Source organism: Scomber japonicus, chromosome 1, assembly GCF_027409825.1.
Source record: "Scomber japonicus isolate fScoJap1 chromosome 1, fScoJap1.pri, whole genome shotgun sequence".
Lineage (NCBI taxonomy): Eukaryota > Metazoa > Chordata > Actinopteri > Scombriformes > Scombridae > Scomber > Scomber japonicus.
In genome coordinates, this window is record NC_070578.1 from 23,676,028 (window position 1) to 23,696,192 (window position 20,165).

The 20,165-nt window shown below is 41.1% G+C and overlaps 1 protein-coding gene across 3 annotated transcripts in view; it reads right to left on the reverse strand.

Annotated features, from left to right (window-relative positions):
* sox6 (SRY-box transcription factor 6) overlaps positions 1-20,165 on the reverse strand; it is a 139,084-nt gene that overhangs the window by 76,592 nt on the left and 42,327 nt on the right. For all 3 annotated transcript variants that reach the window (XM_053324560.1, XM_053324559.1, XM_053324558.1), the window contains 2 exons: positions 14,208-14,448; positions 10,885-11,095 (listed from right to left, as the gene is read on the reverse strand). In XM_053324560.1, coding sequence (XP_053180535.1) covers positions 10,885-11,095; positions 14,208-14,441 — 445 coding nt within the window. In that variant the 5' untranslated portion in view covers positions 14,442-14,448. The remainder of the gene's footprint in view (positions 1-10,884; positions 11,096-14,207; positions 14,449-20,165) is intronic.

Here is a 20,165-nt window from a genome sequence, read left to right on the forward strand (position 1 = left end):
CTGAAGACTGCAGAGTTAAATTCCACACGGACTGAAACACCTTTCACAATTAGAGCCACAGGTCAGAACTCTTACAAAAATGTGTGCAATTTGCAGGTAACTTTTAGAGTATTTTAGCGTTTTCCAGGGGCAGCTAAACATGCTGGCCAATGTGACCTGGAACTTTTCCCTCGTCCCTCGCCTTTATCTGAACTGACCAATGTGTTAATCCCATAGTGTTGACCTGGCTATTCTAAGAAGCCGTGTACACACACAGCATCCTGACCTCTCTAAATAGGACACATGTCTATCAAGCATATATGAATTAACCATCCCCAAGAGGCTTCACCTCCTGAGCTGAGCAGCATGTGACCTCTCCCAATCCATTTTACTGTGGCACTCTGTGGCAATCAGGCTTGAATTATTAAAGTGAGCAGTGAGCAATGATCAATTCATTGCGGCCCTTGCTCGCAGACTGCCTGGCCGTACTTCAGCAGAAATGACATTGAGAACACTTGAGTATGCTTCCAGACAATGCACATAAATGTGAAATATGTCAGACCCAATATGTCAATAATCATAACTATACAGGCTGAGGCCATGTCCAGGCTAATCCTACAGAAATGCTGTTAGATGACTGTGGGGTGAGGAGGTTTCATCGCTGTGATTCCTTACAAATGCTTTCTTAAAAGAAAGAGCAGGAGAAGTTGAGGGGAGGGAGACAAGCGGTTGATGTGCAGCATGCTGAGCAGTGCTGGGCATTGCCTTTGCTATCATGGGATGGTGATGTTTCTAAGAAATATGCTGTGCATATTTTGTAAACATATTTTGAAGAAAAACTATGGAAGATGTGTCTGCCTTGAAGAGGGTATGGGCCAAAAAAGAGAGAGGGGAAAACAAAAGCAGAAAAGTTGAAAGAGAAAGATTTCCAGGAAGTATGCAACTCAAGGAACCTGGAAGTAGGAGAAGGGCAAAAAAAAATCCAATCAAAACTTCGTGAGGAGGAGATGAGGAGCCAAGATAAACCAGTACTCAGAGCCCCCAAAACTGCAATCTCCCCTTAAGCCGGAGAGTGGCAGCTGGCAGAACAGCTGGTGAATAGGATTAATGTCAGAAGAATGAAATAAAACTCAACATATGTCCGAGCCTGAGGTGTTGGGACTGTGCGTGATTGTGCCCCCAATGGATGCCATGTGTGCAGCTGGAAGGAGCTGCTGTGCTGCTCCGCTCTCTACCCCACAAGGTCACTTTTAAGAACTAGGACCATTAAATGCTTGGACAGCAAAATTAACTTTTCATCTCCTCGCCTTGCTTTTCCTTTGCTTCAAAGTCCCTATTCAGGCAGCAAAAGGAATCTACTGCACATGACTATCAATACAATGCACTCTAAAATTCATCAGGGAAACAAACTATTTACTACCTTATATTAACAAATATTTCCAAGAACCAGACAAGGTCATAGACAAGTGCACTTTCTATTAAAATAGAGAAAAATAAAATGGATAAAAGATAAAATTATTTAATTTATCAGTCCTGGTTTTTTTTATGCATAATTCTTTACATTTTAATAATGATTAGCCTAATAAAGGCTCTAATAAAGCACAGTGCTTTAAAAATATCTCAAGTGAGACATTGGTTAATTTAAGTTTTTAGCTGGATAACAATGGAGCAAAAAAGCAAAACAGAAAGGTAGTAAGAGATAAAATAAATAAATACATAGACTTTGAGTGTGTGTTCATGTGTGTGTGTGTGTGTGTGTGTGTGTGCGCGTGTGTGTGTGTGTGTGCGCATGTGTGCATGTGTGTGCATGTGTGTGTTTGGTTTACTAGAAAGAATCCGATGCTGATCAGGGGATCAGCACTTGTGAGGATGAACATTACGGAGGAAATATGTGGACTTGATTTCAATTTATAATTTCCATTTGATGTCGGTAATTATTAGGGTCCACACACTGTAATAAATTATTATAATTTAACACAAAAATTAAATTACTGGGTACCTTGCATTGGAGAGATTTTTTTGGGTACCCTGCAATTTTACTGTCAGATATAAACTTGCCTGCTAATCAATGCTCAAAAACATTCACATTTATTCATCTATGTTAAATTAATAGATGTGTGAAGAAAACGTGGAGTACTGTGATCATGGCTGTTCAGTGTGATTTAGTAAATTAATGGGTGTCTGACTCTACAAGGACAAAAAGAGACTAATAGGATCCACATGAATGCATTACAATTTGCAGTGAAGCCAAGTGTCTGGTATAGACACCAAAACTTTATTTCATCATAAACGCTGGATGACTGCGATGCGCTTCAGAGATTGAACCATAAGATATTAAAAAAGCACAAATTACAAGAATAAGTGGGGCAATATACTGTACTTTGTGTAATAGCTGTATATACTATAAATGTTTTGAATTTTGCTGTATGTGTGTGAGAATATCCTCCAACTCTATAGTATATTTTAATTTCAGTTTAAGTAATGACAGTTTTCCAGTTTTACAGTGAGGGTGCTATAAATTTCTACTTCTGCAGTTTGACATTCTCATTTTCAAATAGTAATTAAACTTGTTTATTGAATCTCATGGCTGACTCTGTTTATTAACATGCCAGAGTTCAGGATGCCAACACACTGTTTACTGGACTAAAAGATCAAAGGTCACTATTTTTAGAATAGAAAACAAATGCATGTGATGCATACAACAAACAACTCTTAATATTCAGAAGTTTAATTTGTACATCTTTTGTGATGTTGTGTTATACAAGAACTGACATTTTAAAACTTGATCAGCACAATTACTAGAGAAATAGAAAGGTGAAAATGTTTGTATTCATTCTCCATACCATTGGAGTCACATACATCTGTACTACTCCCATCTCACTGGAGAAAGAAATGATGAAGCAACCATAGCACTTCTAAAGGTTAAGCATTCCAACTCTTAGAAAGTCCCCATTCATTTCCCCACAGCTAAGTATCTCAATGTGCAGTTGGTTCAGCAACAATAGAAGCTGTATTTTTTTTCAGTGGGCCCATTCCCTTTCTGTGGGATACAGAGCCATATGGACTGAGACCTGCTGGGCAAAGATGGAGAAATTTTCTTCTCATGAGTGACTGAGCTCATTGGTCCAGCTCACAACAGGGAAGCTGACAACAGGCTTACAGTATCGGCTTTGTTGAGCGAAGTGCCACCCACCCAGAAAAAAAATGACAAGGAAGGACAGAGGAGGATGAGGTGTGGAGTGAAAGGTGTAGGAAGAAAGTAAAGTGATTGTATCAAGCCTAAATAACCAGTTTCCTATTTTAAATATTACGCTAAGTGGGATGACAATAACAAAGGCAGCCCCAACAATAATAATTCCTAGTCATAATATCAACTCATCATTTGAACTTTGTGATATGCAATTGACAATGTGACATTAAAGTGTATTAACCACTCGACTCCATGCAGACTCTAAAAATGATACTGGGGGTACTTCCAAAGAGAGATGACGTTCGTCAAATAATTATAATCACTGGCACTCAGGCTTTGCGGTGCAATAAAACACATTTCTATGCATTTCTTCTGACATCCTCATCTCATCTCCTGGCACATGTAATGTTATTGAACAAGGATAAAGAAAAGGCATTGAGTGGGAGGAAACATCTGTTTAATCACTACTGATTAAATAGTCTCTTTGTTCATGAAGCAAGCCATCAAAGTTTGGTGTAAGACACCCATGCTTGCTGTTAGGAAAAAACAATGCAAATATGTTAATAGGCTGCATCTACACTAGTTGTCATGTTTGCTTGTATCAAGGCGGATCTCTTTGCTGGATGGCTGACGTACCTCTGACTTACAGAACAAGCCTGCAATGTGCTCTGAAATCATTAGCAGGCCACAGAGGCTGTCTGTGCCCAGGGTGTGAGTTACACTCACACTATTTTGATCCTTGGTCAGATGACACCAGCTCTTTTGTCAAGTTATGTGTGGAGAATGCTTGGGAGCTGAATGCCACAGCTAGGACAGTGATACTGAGCTGGCACAGAAGTCTTCCAGTGTAACCCTACTGTAGGCATACACACACATGCACACACACACACACACACACACACACAGCAGGACACATGCGCCCTCCCTCTGCTCCCCATCCCATTGTGGAAAAGCCCCTGTTCTTCACCATTTCTGACCGCCTCAGCCCCTCCTTCTTCTTCACTGTACTGTGTATGTGAAGTTTGCCTGTTCTGTCCCTCTTCATGCTCCTTTCATCTGCAAAAACAGACAGCTATTTGCTAAATCTAGGCTTCATGGCCCAATGATAAATATAGTAGCATTAATGGCCTCTGCCTTCTTATGTGTCAGCATTTCACCATCTCTGTACCCCTGCAAATGCTGTGGTGTCACATAAAACAGCCAGACCATTACAAACTGCTGCTGATTTAATCACCAGTCACCAGATTTGCAAATAGGCAAATCTATTGTTTTTTTCTTAAAAAAACAAACACTTTACAATTACCTCAAATTGTTACTGCACAAGCAGTGATATAATTGACTCCATTTCTATGCTGTTCATTTTAAATGCAGTTGACAAGACATACCTACAACCAGTGTGTGTGTGGGTGTGTGAGTATGTTAAGACAAACAAGCCTCTGTGCAACCCTGGCTGTGATTTGTCTCTAAGAGACACCCGTTTCCTCCTATCAAGGGGTTCCTGTGCAGTCAGTAAGCCAGGATCACAATGGGAGTTTTGTGCTGCATGGGTGCAGGGGGACACGCTCAACAGCTGAAACCCGGGAAGATGGCCCCTGGAATGCTCCACAGCAGTTGCTACTGTTGACTAATCGGAATATGAGAACTGGGGAAGGTGATCTTGAATGCAAAGAATGGCACATTGAAGAAGCAGCTGCTTGTTTTGTCATCTGAATGACCAAGACAGCAGAATGGGTTCCCATTTTGAAAGGGGCAACAAAATCTATATCTTAGCTGGTGTAAAGTGAAACCTGTGTCAGTCTCCATCGCCCTATGGGGATGTGTCTGTGTTATGTGAGGGCTCTGTTTTGGAACAGATAGGAAATACATAATTCAGCAGTGGACCAGACACCCTGTGCTCTCTATTCCCCACATACACCCACTCCGTTTAGCCCTGGGCTCTGAGCTCAGGCTGGCAAAGGAGCAACTTTGTCACTGGAGAGTGAGATGGGGAGGGAGACAAAAATCACAGGGAAGGAAAATGTTGACGTGGATCAGGTAAGGGTGACAAGATGGTAAGGGTAAATATGGAAAAGCCGAAAGACAAAAAGAGGGGACTGAAAGGAAACGAGGAAAGGCAAAACTGGAGGAGAAGGAAGAGAAGAGGATGGGAAAGTCAGATTAGGGAGGAGTGAGGGGCAGGGTATCTTTTTGTGAAAGTTCACATGTCAGGCTGGCAGGCTGCCTGCGGCATACAGCCGAAAAATCTATTTAACGTCTGCTTCACAGGGTGACAAGAGGGTTGATTGGCAGAGAGCAGAGAGCCGCTTTTGATCATGTGTCCTAACAAGCGATTCCAGCTCATGTCTCTTCAGCCTGAACAGATCTACATTACCTATTCAAACAAAAGTGACAGACCAGAGCACTGCTCCGCTGGGCTGGTGCAACACGCCACAGGCCAAGAGAGAACACACACACACACACACACACACACACACACACACACACACACACACACACACACACACACACAGGAAGGCCCCCACTGGCCCACACAGTATATGCAAGTATGCACACACACACACACACACGCACACACACACACACACACACACACACACACACAAAACTATATTGACTATTTGATCAAATAGATTACTTGCATCAAGATAAGAAGCTTGCTGAAATCTTGCTGACAGAATAAACAACAGATTATTAAAGGAGGTGGGAACACAGCTTACAGGAAAGATGCTAGTATGTGACTGATGTTTGGCCAGTGTGTGTGTGTGTCCTGCCAGGAGGGTCCCGGCCTGTCCAGTAGGACGCTGCACTCAGGGGAAGGAAGTATAAATCTATGTGGCTGAAGGATGCCTCAAAATCTGCAACCAAGGCAACTGCATTTCCAGCCCTCATTGCATATGCATAGAGTCAGAGGCTCATGCTCAGATCATTATAACAAAGATTCCTATTAATTAGGTGGGATAAAGCAGAACCAGATGACATGGCAGCTGTGATGAGAGGAGAGGGGAGAAGGGAGGGAACTGAAAGAGGAGGGAGAAAGTGCATCAGTCTGTTTGGGGGGAGGGAAGGGGTATATTTTATAATATAATGTAAATACAAGCCACAACATGCCAAATATATACCTGTAGAAAACCCTTTCAAATCCATTTTATTACTATATTTAAAGTAAACAAATTTCCAAAAATAAATCTGGTGGTGCTATCAAGCACCTGCAACCAATTTCCAGTGAGCCTGTGTATAGAGTCAGCAGGGGCTGTGAGACTGATGGGGGACAGTGTTACAGCAGAGTCAAGAGTTCATCAGTGCTTATCAGACCACAGGCTTAGAGCTGATCCTATTCTCTTCCACAGCTTTCACCCATCCCTGAATCTCATTACATGGCCTGTTGTAATAGAGGATAATGACCTGGGGCTATGCACACAATGCTGATCAATCCCCCCACACTCAACCTACTGCACAGCCATTATACAGTGATAATACACAACCTCACCAGGGGGATTACACTTACAAATCGAGAAGAGGTGATAAAAGCAGAGGAAGAGAGAGCTCTAAGTGGTAACACAGAAACACGTACAGTACACACATACAGTATAATCTTATGCCTGAATACAATTAGGTTACAGTGGCACACCATGTTGTGCTGTTTCATGTCACAAATAAGGCTTGGGTTACCTGACGCTGCAGTAGGGGAATTCGTTTTCACAGTAGCTGTTAAATATTCTTCTACCCGAGATTAAAATGGGGGTTGCTGTTAGGCTAAATGGTGGGATGACCCCCCTTTGCTAAGCTAATTAGCCATGACTCTGTCAAAGGGCTCCAGGTGTTGAGTATTCTGCTTGAGCACCTACTGTATCCACTCTGACTGGTCTTAAAAAGCTGTCGTCTTGAGAAAGCGTATCCTTCTTTTTTTTTTCTTTTTGTTTTTTCCTTGTCTGTCAAATTGCTTATCTTTTCACAAATTGAGAGTGGAGACAGGTGTGATTATTAGCATTTATCAATTGTAGCTATAGATTATTAAAAATCCACACTGTCAATTTAACAGCTGAGCCTCATGCCCTCAGACCACATCTGTTCACAGACTGCATGACCCTGGACCACATACAGAGTACATAAGAATATTGCGATTCTGGAGACTGTAGTTGATGTAGTCAGTGATGGTAGGTTGAGAAAGGTTGACCTCACCAATAAGAAACCTTAAGACTGAGAGGAAACAGACTGTGTTTATAAAGCACAGCTCAGATGTTCCAGTAGATTTGTAATTGGATTGAAAGCACATCATGCATTTATTTTACATTTGACTATATGTACATGACATTTATATAGTGTACTTTACTTACCACACTAAGAAGAATAAATGAGGCTGCCTCTGTCTCAGCATACCATTCAATAACACTAAATAAATGCATATAACTGTATCCAATTCAGTGCTGGTTGTACTGGCAAGGACTCAACAAGTGAAAATCCCTAAGACATGAAGCTAAAACCAAATTATCCGTCCTTGTCTTGGGGACGATCATAAAGACTCAACACAAAGTATTTCTGTGTTGACTTGCACAGTATTGATTCATACTTTAGTGCATTATATAAAACTGTTCTAATTGCATGTGAATCAAATCAAGGTCACCTTGGGTTTTTATAATGGTGGCTATTTTTCTTTTTCCCATAATACTTTATACTGACATTTTTAACTCTTGACAAGTGCTGTCTGGAGACTTATCCATAAATAATGCATTTACAATACCTAGTAAATAAACATGGGGCACAATCGTTAGCCCTGCTGGCAACTGGGCCTAATAGAGCTTTTACAGCAAAGGTGACTATTCAGCTAAATGCAGTGCTCGCTGCTGGGAGGACATTTTCATTCATTAGCACAGTCACAAGCACTTAAAGCACTTTAAGGACCAGAAATGGAGAGGAAGGGTGGAAGGATAGAGAGGGTGAAAGGGTATAAATATATAAAGATGGAGGGATGGAGGAACGATACCTACAATACTGAGCACCTCCTCTATTGTTATAATGTTTATAATGCATCATGGGCAATGAGGAAAATGGGCCATTCTTTGAATGGAGATATTACTATTTATTGATCCATTTGCTCGGGTATTGTCTTTATCGGCTAAAAGGATAAATTCACCTAAAACATCAAAAACACATTTTTCCTCTAATGATTCCTAACTATTTACATGCTGCAGTTTTATTTTCTGGAGAGGTAAAATATCTGTCACAATTCAAAGGAGGTAAATTGAATTTCATTGTGGTGCTTTAAGCATTATATAATTAAAAATTAATTTAAAACTCTACAGAAGGAAGCAGGGGAACATGATAAAAACAGTACAAAATATTTGGACTTATACCTTGTCCAGGAAGCTTTTCAACCCCGGTTTCACCAGAGTTTAACAGTACATACACATTTAACAAGTGGGGTTTCACGTTCCATATATGAGCAATGTACTGTGCAAAAAGTGTTCCACACACCATTTGTTTTCCCTCCTCTCTTGAGGTCAGTACTTGTATCCTCAGTCCATGATGACAATAAGCTATCTTGACCAGATGAGGAAGCCCAAAGAAGAATGGTAGCAGATGGTGAAGAGTCTCTGAGGACCTCGGTGATCCCGATCAGGCAGACACCAAAGCGGCAGAATTAGACACAACAGTTGTCATGCTTAGATAAGCGATATATTTAGCTCATCTGTTGCTTGTGCCACATTAGCAGCATCATTATGACAACAAATGGCTGCTCCAACCTTCTTGTATGTTCTTTAATAGATTAATCCTGCCCTTTTCAATTTCCAACTGTCTCTCTCCATAAACAAAGACATAAGATTATGATTTCTCAAAAGGTTTCTGCAAGGTTTTATTCTTTCTGTCTAAGAGTCCCTCTCCCTCCATTTTACATTAATCACTGATCATCACTACTGAAGCTTCCTCAAGTGCTCTCAAGGACAGAGTATCTCTCAGTTCCTGCAGCTTGGGGACAGCATTCTGAACTTTGTGAGCCTCTTGTCTTCTGCTGTGTTCCCTGCTCAGAAACTAATTTCCTCCAACAAGGGAGTTTATTTTTGTGGCAGTGATACACAGTGCATGAGGCAGACCAAGCCTCTATTATTAACAGGAGATTAAAACAGCTGTATGGCACTCTAAAGCACCCTCTCCTCCCTGCGCTAACATACGGTTCTGGATTACAAGCTGCACTTGACCATTTAAATTATTGCAACAACCAGCCCTCACCAGCTGGGGCTCATTACCATAACGCCTGCCGTCACTACATAGAGCACTGACAATTTTGCCATGAAAATCAACCCCACAAGAAACTAGACACATATGACATATAAGTTTATGTTAGTGTATGGGGCGCTATGTGTGTTCCTCTGCATCTTGGTATCAGTTCCATATTAGGCCACTGCTGTAGTCAAGAAGATATGTGGTAAGACTATTGCAAATGACTATACTGTCAGTCCAGGAAACTGCAGCACTCCAGCCAGGAAAAACATATCAATTCTAATTTTATTTTTTGTAAAATTACCAATATCAGTGGTCATGCAATAGTGAGAAAAAAAATCTGTTAGAGTGTAAATCGTTAAATGTCACACAACCCTTAATTAGTCTAAAGAGTAAAAATGCTCATGTAAACTAGCATCTTTCAAGTGGTTGACATTTTAAATGTTTTGTTGGTCATTTTTATGTATTTTAATAAGCCAGATGTTTCACTTCCCCAAATAATGTCCACTTTGTAGGTGTTCAGCAGAAAAAGACTTGTTTCTGATTGTTCTGTCTTTTATTATATAAATGACACCACAAATAATACAGGGCTAAATGATTATCCTGTGAGAGGCCTGTGATGCTCTGATACAAAGATCACCAAATGAACACTTAAAAAAGAAGTGGCAAATTATTTTTAGGCTAACAGAGGTCTAATTTATTCATCTGATGAAGTGCTTAAGCTAAGAGCTCCCCAGACACTAAATGAGACACATGCATTCCCAAGGGGGTTTAACATTTGATTGGATGTAGTTATATTACTACAGCCCTAATTAAGAAGGGGGATGTGTTTCAGCAGCTCTTTCAAATATTTGTTTTTCCACCATACTCTTGATAGACTGCAGGCTGTGGGAGGGAGAGCTGAGCAGGGTGAAATGGGGTGCAGACATGACATAGACTGAACAGTCTTATCACAGAAAAGGTTTTTTTCCCTCTGCGTATAATTGTTGGGAAATAAAAACTAAAATGTCCAGGGTGTGTTGAGTAAGATCAAATTAATTAAGCATGAAACAGGTAAAATCAGTGAGACGGGCTGCGGTTGTTTGTGGAGAACAAACTCTAATGAATAACTGCGGTGAGTGAAAAGTTTTCTGTGTAGCAAAAGAAAGAGGTAATGTTCCTGGCGTTAGGTCAGCACTATGAGTTTTATAGTCAAAGAGTTTGCCTTGGCACGGAAGAAGACCACACTTATGCTGAGGTGTGCTGCCACACAGTCTTTGTCACATTGGAAGAGGTTCAGAACAAACTGGAAACACTGTAACGTCAGTATTCCCAGCTTGTCTGCGCCTGCATGTGTGTATGAGAGATACAAGAGAAAAGAGGCGGACAGTCAGGAAGTTAGAAATTATGAAAAGAAAGAGGGAAAATTTGGGAAGATCCAGCCCACTTAGGAGGAAAAAGGTATTCATACAGCATGCCCCCTCCCCCAAAACACACACACAGGGACAGGGGAGTCATACCGTCTTGCTCTGTCTTTGTCATCTCCTCCAGCTTCTTCTGCTTCAGCGTGTCCACTACGTCTGCCAGGCTTCCTTTGCGGCGCTCAGGAGTTCCAAACGCTGATCCGCTCAGCAGGTCACTTCGATCCCGGGCCCCCTCCTCAGGCTTGTGCGGGGAAGTGGAATTGTTCCGGAAGGAGTAGAGGGAACATACTTTATTGCTGTCAGATTCCTGCAAGACAAACAAAAGTTGGGAGGGGTGACAACAAGAGATGGGATTTGTATTAAATGATGAGTGTGTTTCTGTCAGGGCTTCATTGAGCTTTTTGACAGTTTTTCATTCAAATGCAGTGATTGCTGGGTTTTTGCAGCTCAGGGTGATTTGGCCATATCAAATGGCCACTCTCTGGCTTTCATACAGTGGCGTTCTGTATCTTTGACAGAGCTAGCTGCACTGGTAAATGAGATTTGACAAGTGTAAATTTGAGATGAAATGATGAGGTACACTTTCATAGGGCATATCCATAATGTGCTCAGGCTTTACTTTTCATCTGCAGAGACTACACAGAGAAACCTCCCAACTGTAATTTCTCAAATTGCTTTTGAGTGTGCATTTGTGTTAGGGTGACTGCTGTGTAATTTGTTCATTTTCTAGTGGAGACCTATTCTCAGCTGAGTGCCTTGAGCCATCGTAAATCTGTGTCCTGTCTCAAGCTGTTGTTGTTTTTCAGTCCCACCTGTGTATGGTTTAGTATTTAACTAAGGGTCCTGTCTCTGGCTGAGTGCTCCCTGTGCACAAACAGAGACATGAAGGAAATGGAGAGAAGAATGGGAGAAAGCTTGAGGGGGAGAGAGAGGGAGAGAATACTCTGCACAAGGGAGTGTATAGTCAGCACACAGGCCATGGCTGAGGGTTGCGTCTGACAGAAGGTGGTGTTAATTATGGTTTGTGGAGTCTGAGAAAGCAGAAGGTAGCTAAGCAGCCAGGAGTTGCAGCTTTTAACTGGGGAACAGTTAGTTCTGATTTAAACATTGGCCCTCATAGTGAAGAAAATAAACATGACACACATGTGTATCCAACACATACTGCACGCCTATCATGGAAAAATGAGCTTTAATCAACAGAAATGTGATAACAGAGTGTAATACGGCAGGGTTGAATGATAGAACCATGTCTCTATCTTGCTCCAAAGAGCCACACAATCCTAAATAAAAAGTCAGGAATGCAGTAAACTGGGCAGGAATGTTGACAGTGCCAATATCTCATCCCTGTGTGGCATGTCGAGCCCCAGGCAGAGTTGCAGTGGTGTGTAGGGTGGTCTGGTACCAAGCGCCAGGGTGGCATGACCAACTGGCCTACTCTGCACCTCCCAACCCTGTGTTGGATGATTATGCAGTGTGGCAGAGACAGTGGAGAGTGCTTGAGGGGAGTGGAGCAGTGCTGGGTTAATCAGCTGGCACAGGTTCAGGGCACAGCCCACACAGACGCATGGCACAGCAGTGGAGTCAGGTAATCAGCAAAGGCAACACTCTCATTCCTTTCCCCTTATGCCTTCCCTTTTTCCTCTCTGTATCTCTCTCCGTCGTCCTCCATTTTACCTTTCGTGTCTCTCTTTTACTCATTTTGATGTTTACTTCTTTCCTGTTACTTTTTTCCTTGAATTTATTATTTATCTCAAGTAATGTCTACACAAATTGAATCCAACCATATGCATTTATCCTGTCTAATAACAGGATAAAGGCTTTGGAGGTCATAACACTGAAATACTTTAACATTTAACCTTTTACATCTAGAATAGCTACCATTCATCCATTCATGATGTGATGTGCTCAAATCAAACTCCTTTAACTGTTTTCAGCCTTGTATAACCCTTTCATCTTTCTTGATGACTTTGAAGACCACTAGCGAATAAATGATCTGGCTTAAAAGGTCACATTTTGACATAAACGTTCTGTTATGGCATCGTTGAATCCAATAAATTAAACTAATCAATCACAGCACTTTCATTAAAAAAAGAAAAAGAAAACAATATTGCAACATAAAACAACCTCTGTGGAACATACTCTTGTTTATTCTATTAAGTTTTTACAATGTGCAACTTGCCAAAAACTAAAAATTACAAATACACTCAAATATGGTGCTTTTATTATATTTTTTAAATTTTGATTTACCCTCTCAAGCCAATGACCTTATTTAAAATTGATATGACTTTCACTTTTGTTGTCATTTTTGTTGGGCACTTTGTTAACACAATGTTTCAGATGCACTTTACCAAAAATTATTAGTCGTATTCAAATATTTATGTTTTGATAAAAATATTATGTATAGGTATTTATAAACTTTTCTGTATTTTTACCTCTAGATCATTAAAATTAAAATCTTGTTACTGACATCACATCATGAGATGGGAAATGAAGATGACACCTGAACAACCTTTGCCTGTCAATTACCTTCAGTCAACACACACACCCCAACATCACAAGGAGAAGTCTGCTACAGAAGCTTTTCATGTGAGTGTGTGTGTGCGTGTGCTTGTGCTTGTGTGTTTGCGTGTGTGTGTGTGTGTGCCTGTGTGTGTGTTGTGCTACAATGTTGAGGTTTGAGGGTCTCTGTGGCCAACTGCATTGCTACTTCAGAGGCCCTCTGGGTCTCTTTACCATAGATCCGTCTGTCACAGACAACCACCTGCCTCACATGTCTATAGCCCACAAGTGCCTGTGCTCGTCTTCGCTCCGCTCACATCAAAGCAGCTTTGCACTTAGAATGTACAGCATCTGGAGTCTGGCTGCAGATGTAGCTTATAACCAACAACAAAAACAACATACGTTTACCAAGGACATGACATGTTTCTTTAATGGGAACAAGAATGCAAGCTAAAGGGAAGCAGAGAAGGCTAAGCTCCCTTCCAGCGGTCACAATGCAATTGGGATTTTATGTGCCATTAACATTATTCAAGGAAGAGTTTGAGATCCTCTGTTTAACCTAATAATAGCTGATGGTTTAGTGTTTGGCAGAGCTGCCTCTGTGAAGACCCCAGAATCCCGGAGGTTTCACGGCATTATGGAATCCTTGGGACTGCAGCTGGGGATAGGATATCGGCTTGAGCTTCTTTGTACAAGCTGGGGACAATAAGTGCCTGCTGAGCTTGGATTCTCAGTACCCAGGAGAGGGCAGTAAGATGGTAGTGCACACTTGATTGAAATTGTTCAATTTTGGCAAAGTTTAGAAAACTTAATTTGGCAACATACAGCTTAATTATTCCACCATTTGGATGTCATAGTTATTCACTGTTTTTGAATGTATGTACTGTATGTATGTATGTATGTATGTGTACATGTCTTACCATACGCTGCTGGGCTGACACCAGGCTGTCCCAGTCACTCTCTGGCGGTACACTGCTTAGCGGCTGCATTTCATCGGGGTGGGCTTTTCCGTGGAGCAGGCTGTGCAGTGGCAGCTGCGGTGTGCAATGAGCCTCAGCACTCTCCTCTTTCTCCCAAGATAAGTGCTCCTGACTTATGGCATCATCTCCATCAACCACAGAGGCAAAAGGAGACGTGGCTTGCTTGGAAGACATGACTCTGCTGTGGAGCAAGAAAAGGTGATATAGAGTCAGTAAAGGAAAGGATATGTCACTAGGATCATCATCAACAATACACATAATTTAATATTGTTTCCTTGAGCATTTCCTGAACCAGTGGCAGACATGTTCAACTGATTGTACACAGATGTAACAGGATTATAAGCGGTGCACCTGAGTTGAGAGGTGAGTAGAGAATGCCTAACGTACTGAGCACCCCACCTGCCTGTCACCCGTAGCTGCTCAGGTCTGAGGGATCTGAAGCAGGCCATGGGGTCCCTAATCCTTTGTTTAAAGCAGATGGGTGGCTTGATCTAGGGCTGGAACTGTGCCTGCATGGAGTCCTGGCCCAAACCCCAAGACAGTTACTCAGGCAATAGGTCAGCTAGGCAGCGAGACCAGCCAGAAAAAAGTTTACTTTTTTTTTTTCTTTTAAAATCACAAGTTCATTCCTGGTAAAATATTGCTTTCACCTAGTATTCACAATAAAAAGGAATATCTCCCTTATCTTTCATGTTGATTTAATTTGATTTTGCCCTTCAAGCATCTCATTTTCCTTGCATGAGCTTATTTTACTACGAAGCAGTAAAAACACACACAGAAAACCAGTCTTGTCCTCTTTTGTTTCCACCCTTCAAATTAGGAAATTATTAACATTTTGGCGTGACAGTGTTCCCCCAGGCCAACAAATCCTACTTAAGCAGCTTAAAAGTCAAAAGCTAACAGTGGAGGACTAAATTCACAAATCTGTCACTTGCTTTCATGAATATTACAGTGAAGAGTGTACTTGACATATCAGGTGCAAAGGAAACTCATGTTAATTCCAATTTTTCAATTCATTTTTTTTCTTTTTTTACAGCTCCAACTCTTTATGGTGCTGAATTTATACAACCAATTCCACTTTTTCTCACAATTAATGATGTCGCACTCATGCTGTGTGCTACAATGAATGAAATTAAACACTGTGCCAGCAAATGTAATTATGCATTTGGTATTAAATTAAAAAGGGGATAATATGGCCTTCCTACTGATGTGAAGTAGGGAGAAGGAGCAAGAGCATGTTTTACTTCTAATCTGCTTTTCCCTGAGCTGTTGTTCTGCTTATTTTTCCCAACTGGACATTGACCATTAAAACTAGAATTTGTTTACTAAGGGCTCAATCTTCTCTAGAGCATGATGCATGATGTGTGTATGTCTGTGTGTGTCTGAGAGAGAGAGAGAAAAAAAGAGGGTGTGAAGGTATGGATGCATGTGTTCCTATGTGACAAAATGCTTAGGGTATTTCTTGTTGTACATTTCATCACTGATCTTCTCCATTTGCCCCATTCTCCTGTTCTATCCACAGGGGTCAGTGTGACAGCACTTTAGTTCCACCCTTAGCTTGCCTGGGGGGGTTTGATGAGTGGTGGTTTTGGTTTGTGTGTGTGTGTGTGTGTGTGTGTGAGGTGGTGGGGGGGGGGGGGTTCTCAAGGTTGACGCAGTCTGTGGTGTGATGGTGCCCTTGCACTTTCTGTTAAAAGTGAGGCACCAAAAGATAGGCAAAGCTAGGTTCCTTTTAAGAACGGGTATTATGAGGTTCTTTGTCCCATTCAAGAGAGCTGTCAAATTAGGTGTACTGTCCATTTGAGGGAAAGTTTATGTGTATAGCAACTTTTTTTTAAAACACAGAACAGGTTAAGCGACATTTAAAGACAAGAAGTACAATACAATTATTTTTTTAAATCATAAAACTGAATAAGAGTGATAGACAAAATAATAAAATAATCAGTGTAGATGTAATGACATCATAAGCATCGACTTAAGATGGCTTAAGTTTTGATTTACAGGGGTTTTAAATTGGAGGAGACCTCACATCTCTCAGACATTTATTCCACATATGTATTTTAAAGAAACTAAATCAAAACAGTAAGCAGGTCAACCCCAGATGACCTGACCTGAGAGGGATCATAACATATATGTCAATCAGAGATGATTCTGTGTATTATTATTCAGAAATGTGCACTAGTCTAGAGTATCTACACAAAATACCATTCTCTCAACCCCCCCCCCCCCCCTCCCTTACTCACACATTCACACACTGGCACATAGTCACAGATCAGCCTGAGCAGTGAAGGGCCTAAACAATGGTGGCCTAAGTTAATCTCATGTGTCTCAGCAGCTGTACAAACAAACCCAGTAAGTCAGGTAGATGGCAGAGCGTGCCTGCCTGCTGCCTGTCAGCCCCTCTGTCTTTTTTGCCTGTGTGTCTGCATGTGTTGCCGGCTCTGTCTTTAGTGGGACTCAGCCTTAATTTTAATCAGCCATTAAATTGTTTCCTGTAATTATAACAAATAGAAAGTGATCTCAAAATTGAGTAATGTTAATTTCAAAATCAGAAAGTCAGCGCAAAGTTCAGACCATGTGTGTAATGGTAAGTAGAGGGGGCAGTGGTGAGGTGCGGGAGGGGGTCGAGCAAGTAGATTCTGACATATTTTTTATTCATGCACCCAAAAAGACAGAGCCTGGAGCGCAACAACCACCTCGTCCTCAATGGAGTGTGTGAGTGAAACAAAGCACTGCTTTTGTATTACACAGTAAATCAAGTGGTATTATTTTACCACTAAAATATTCAGTCTCTCAGGCACTTTTACTTTGGTCTCCAGCCATCAGTCAAACTGCTGAGGCGTGAGCAAGAGAAGGGGATAGAGAGAGAGAAAAAGAGAGAGCGATGGAGACTCCATCCTCCTGTAACATGTGTCTACAGCAATCTTGTTAAAGAATGCAACAGATCTGCGGCAGGCTCCATAACAGTATTTGTCAGCAGGAGTTAATAATTTATTAGCAGTGCTGGGAGGGCTGCGCTCAGGCAGCTAAAGAGTGCGGAGAACCCCCTTCTGCCCCAACCCCCACCTCTGACAAGCTCTATACAATACTACCTCATATTATTGAAAGGGAAAAGGGGAAGTGCGGCAGTAATTCTCTGAAAATATCTGAGGGCAACCATATGGTATTTTATTTCTCATATTCGGAGTGAGGATCACACAGTTCTAAGATCTAAAGGGGTTTGTGTGCAATAGATCAGCATAGACACAACAAAGACATTTGATGAGAAGCAAAATAAGGAGCAGAATTCAGTTGAATATGGGTACTAGCAATGCATGTGGAATTTGATCATATTTTCTGATAGAATAACAGTGTTTACAGGCTTGGCCTCCGTGCTAGCAAAATAAAATCAGCAAAACAGTTCTGTCTCTACATTTTTAGCTACAGTGTATTCTGCTGCTGTTGAATTTACTTTACTCACATTAATAATTGAGTCAGTTTCTCTGGAAAATAAGCCCAAAATGAGCTTTTACATATTCAACAGTGAAAATATGGTGAACTGAAGTGGTAGCTCATAAATCCTTGACAGGCTGCCCTCCCTCATGCTTGATTACACAATAACAACGGACAACTAACAAACCAGAGTAATCAATAAGTGCATGAAATGCTTCCTTCCTGCCTACTTTCTCCAAGACAAAGCCCCAGTGACTTTGAAGACTCTGGGCAGAGACGAGGGAGGGTCAGTTAGAAAAGAGAACTGCTCTATATATAGCTGACAATATTGCGCACATTTGAAGGATTAGGACTTAAGTTCTCCAGACGTGGGCTCATATGGCCTGGAATGCTTTGAGTCATGAATTGTTCCCTGCGATAATGTTTCATCATCGTGCAAAACAACCTCTGCTTAATTGGTGAGCATTAGAGGAGTGTTGTGCACTGCTCATCTTAAGGGTCTTGTGACTGCAGGGGCCATGTGTCCTCGGCTATCCCATTTCCTCTTTCATCGTAAAAGGGTTCGACTGACTTTCACCCGCTGTATCTGCTCTGTCACACTGTTTACCTTTTATAGACAATGGTGATAAGTAACTCCACACCAGACCCCCACCACCACCCCAACCCACCCACTTGCCCACTTGTCCGTCTCACTACAGCCGTCTTGCACTTTCACGTTTTGATCACAAGTCCCAACGGGAAAATATTACACTCCGTTGCTTCACATGTTATCGGCAGACAAAAGGAGAGAAAATCTAATTAATTATTGAAAACCTTTTTTTAAGAGATGGGATATGAAAGATAATGGCATTTAACTTTCCCTGTGTCACACTGTACATCCATGCAGAGTTACATGCACATGAGAAGACAGAAATATGAAATACAATTTTAAGACATACTAGTTAATGTGAACCAAACTAAGCACTTATAAATAAAAATATTATATATATATATATTTTCTCACATATTGTTATATTATATTTTTATTGTAATCTGGTTTGATTAAAAATATTTCCAAACATTGACAGTAAATTAAAATAAATTGTTGTACACAGTAGTGATTTTTTAAAGTATGGTAGAGGAAGGCAAAGAAAGTCGTTTGGGATCTTTATATCATGTGTGCATTTGTGTGTGTGTGTGTGTGAGAGAGAGAGAGAGAGAGAGAGAGAGAGAGAGAGAGAGAGAGAGAGAGAGAGAGAGAGAGAGAGTGAGAGTCTGTGTGTGTGTGTGTGTGTGTGTGTGTGTGTGTGTGTGTGTGTGTGTGTGTGTGTGTGTGTGTGTGTGTGTGTGTGTGTGACAGCGAAAGTCAGAGAGAAAGAAAATCATCTGTGTTTCCCTTCAGGGGTTCCTCCTATTCTAACAGGTGTCGTGGTAGGGTTCCTCTGGGTTCTTCACCTGCCATAATGAGATATTACTACCTGACAGCTCCCAGCTGGAGGAGCATTGACACGGAATCCACCGTTTAGCACAATTAAATTATCACCCTCCATTGTGATTGTGCCATGCTGTGCAGCAGCCAGGTTTCTGGATACATAATCAACCCGTAATACAGGCTGTATACTGCACACAGTTACTCTCTTTTTTAAGCACATATGCACATACACACAAACACACACACATGTTTTTGTATTGTATAATTCCTAAAGGTTTAAACGCAAGGCAAAGCATGGCAAGGCAGCTTTATTTATATAGCAACTCAATGTGCTTTACATAAAACAAACATTTAACAGTAAGAATTGGAAAGAAAAAATAAACATGCAATTTGAAAAATAAAAATAAAACCCAATAATAGTAAAAACATACAATTAAAATAAAAACAAAGTACAGATAGATAAAGACAGATGAATCAGAAAAGGGGAGTGCAGGAACTTTTATTTTTACATGTTAGTCAGAGCCATTAAGAGATTTCCATCTCTTAATCCTCAGCCAACAACGTAATTAAAGATAATAATATTAAAATATAGTAAATGGTTGGGAAAATACGGATTTTCCAACAACATAACCTGCTGTACAGTGAGAGTTGTCTAAATGAATTTGTTTAAATTGTTCCTCCATTATTGTTGACCTTCCCCTGCAAAAAGTCAACTCAATTAGAGCGGCACTTCATCCTCACTTCACACTCTCTCCTGATGCCTTCTCTATTAGAAACTGCCACAGTTACCACAGCTAAAATCCACACTCATATGATAGCCACCCAGAGCAAATTAAGCAAGCCACCTGAAGTGCACACTTTACATATTGAGCAGAGCATTGATAATTACTTTGCAGGGTAAATTATTTGCAATAATATGCTGCTAGAGGAACTGCCTTGTATCTCACTTTAAACACTTGTGCAGCTGCCAGTGACAGCATGGTTGGTGTCCTTGCCCCCCACGCAAGGCAAAGGCAGATGCAGGTGTGAGAGTGCTTAAGTGTCCCTGTCTGACT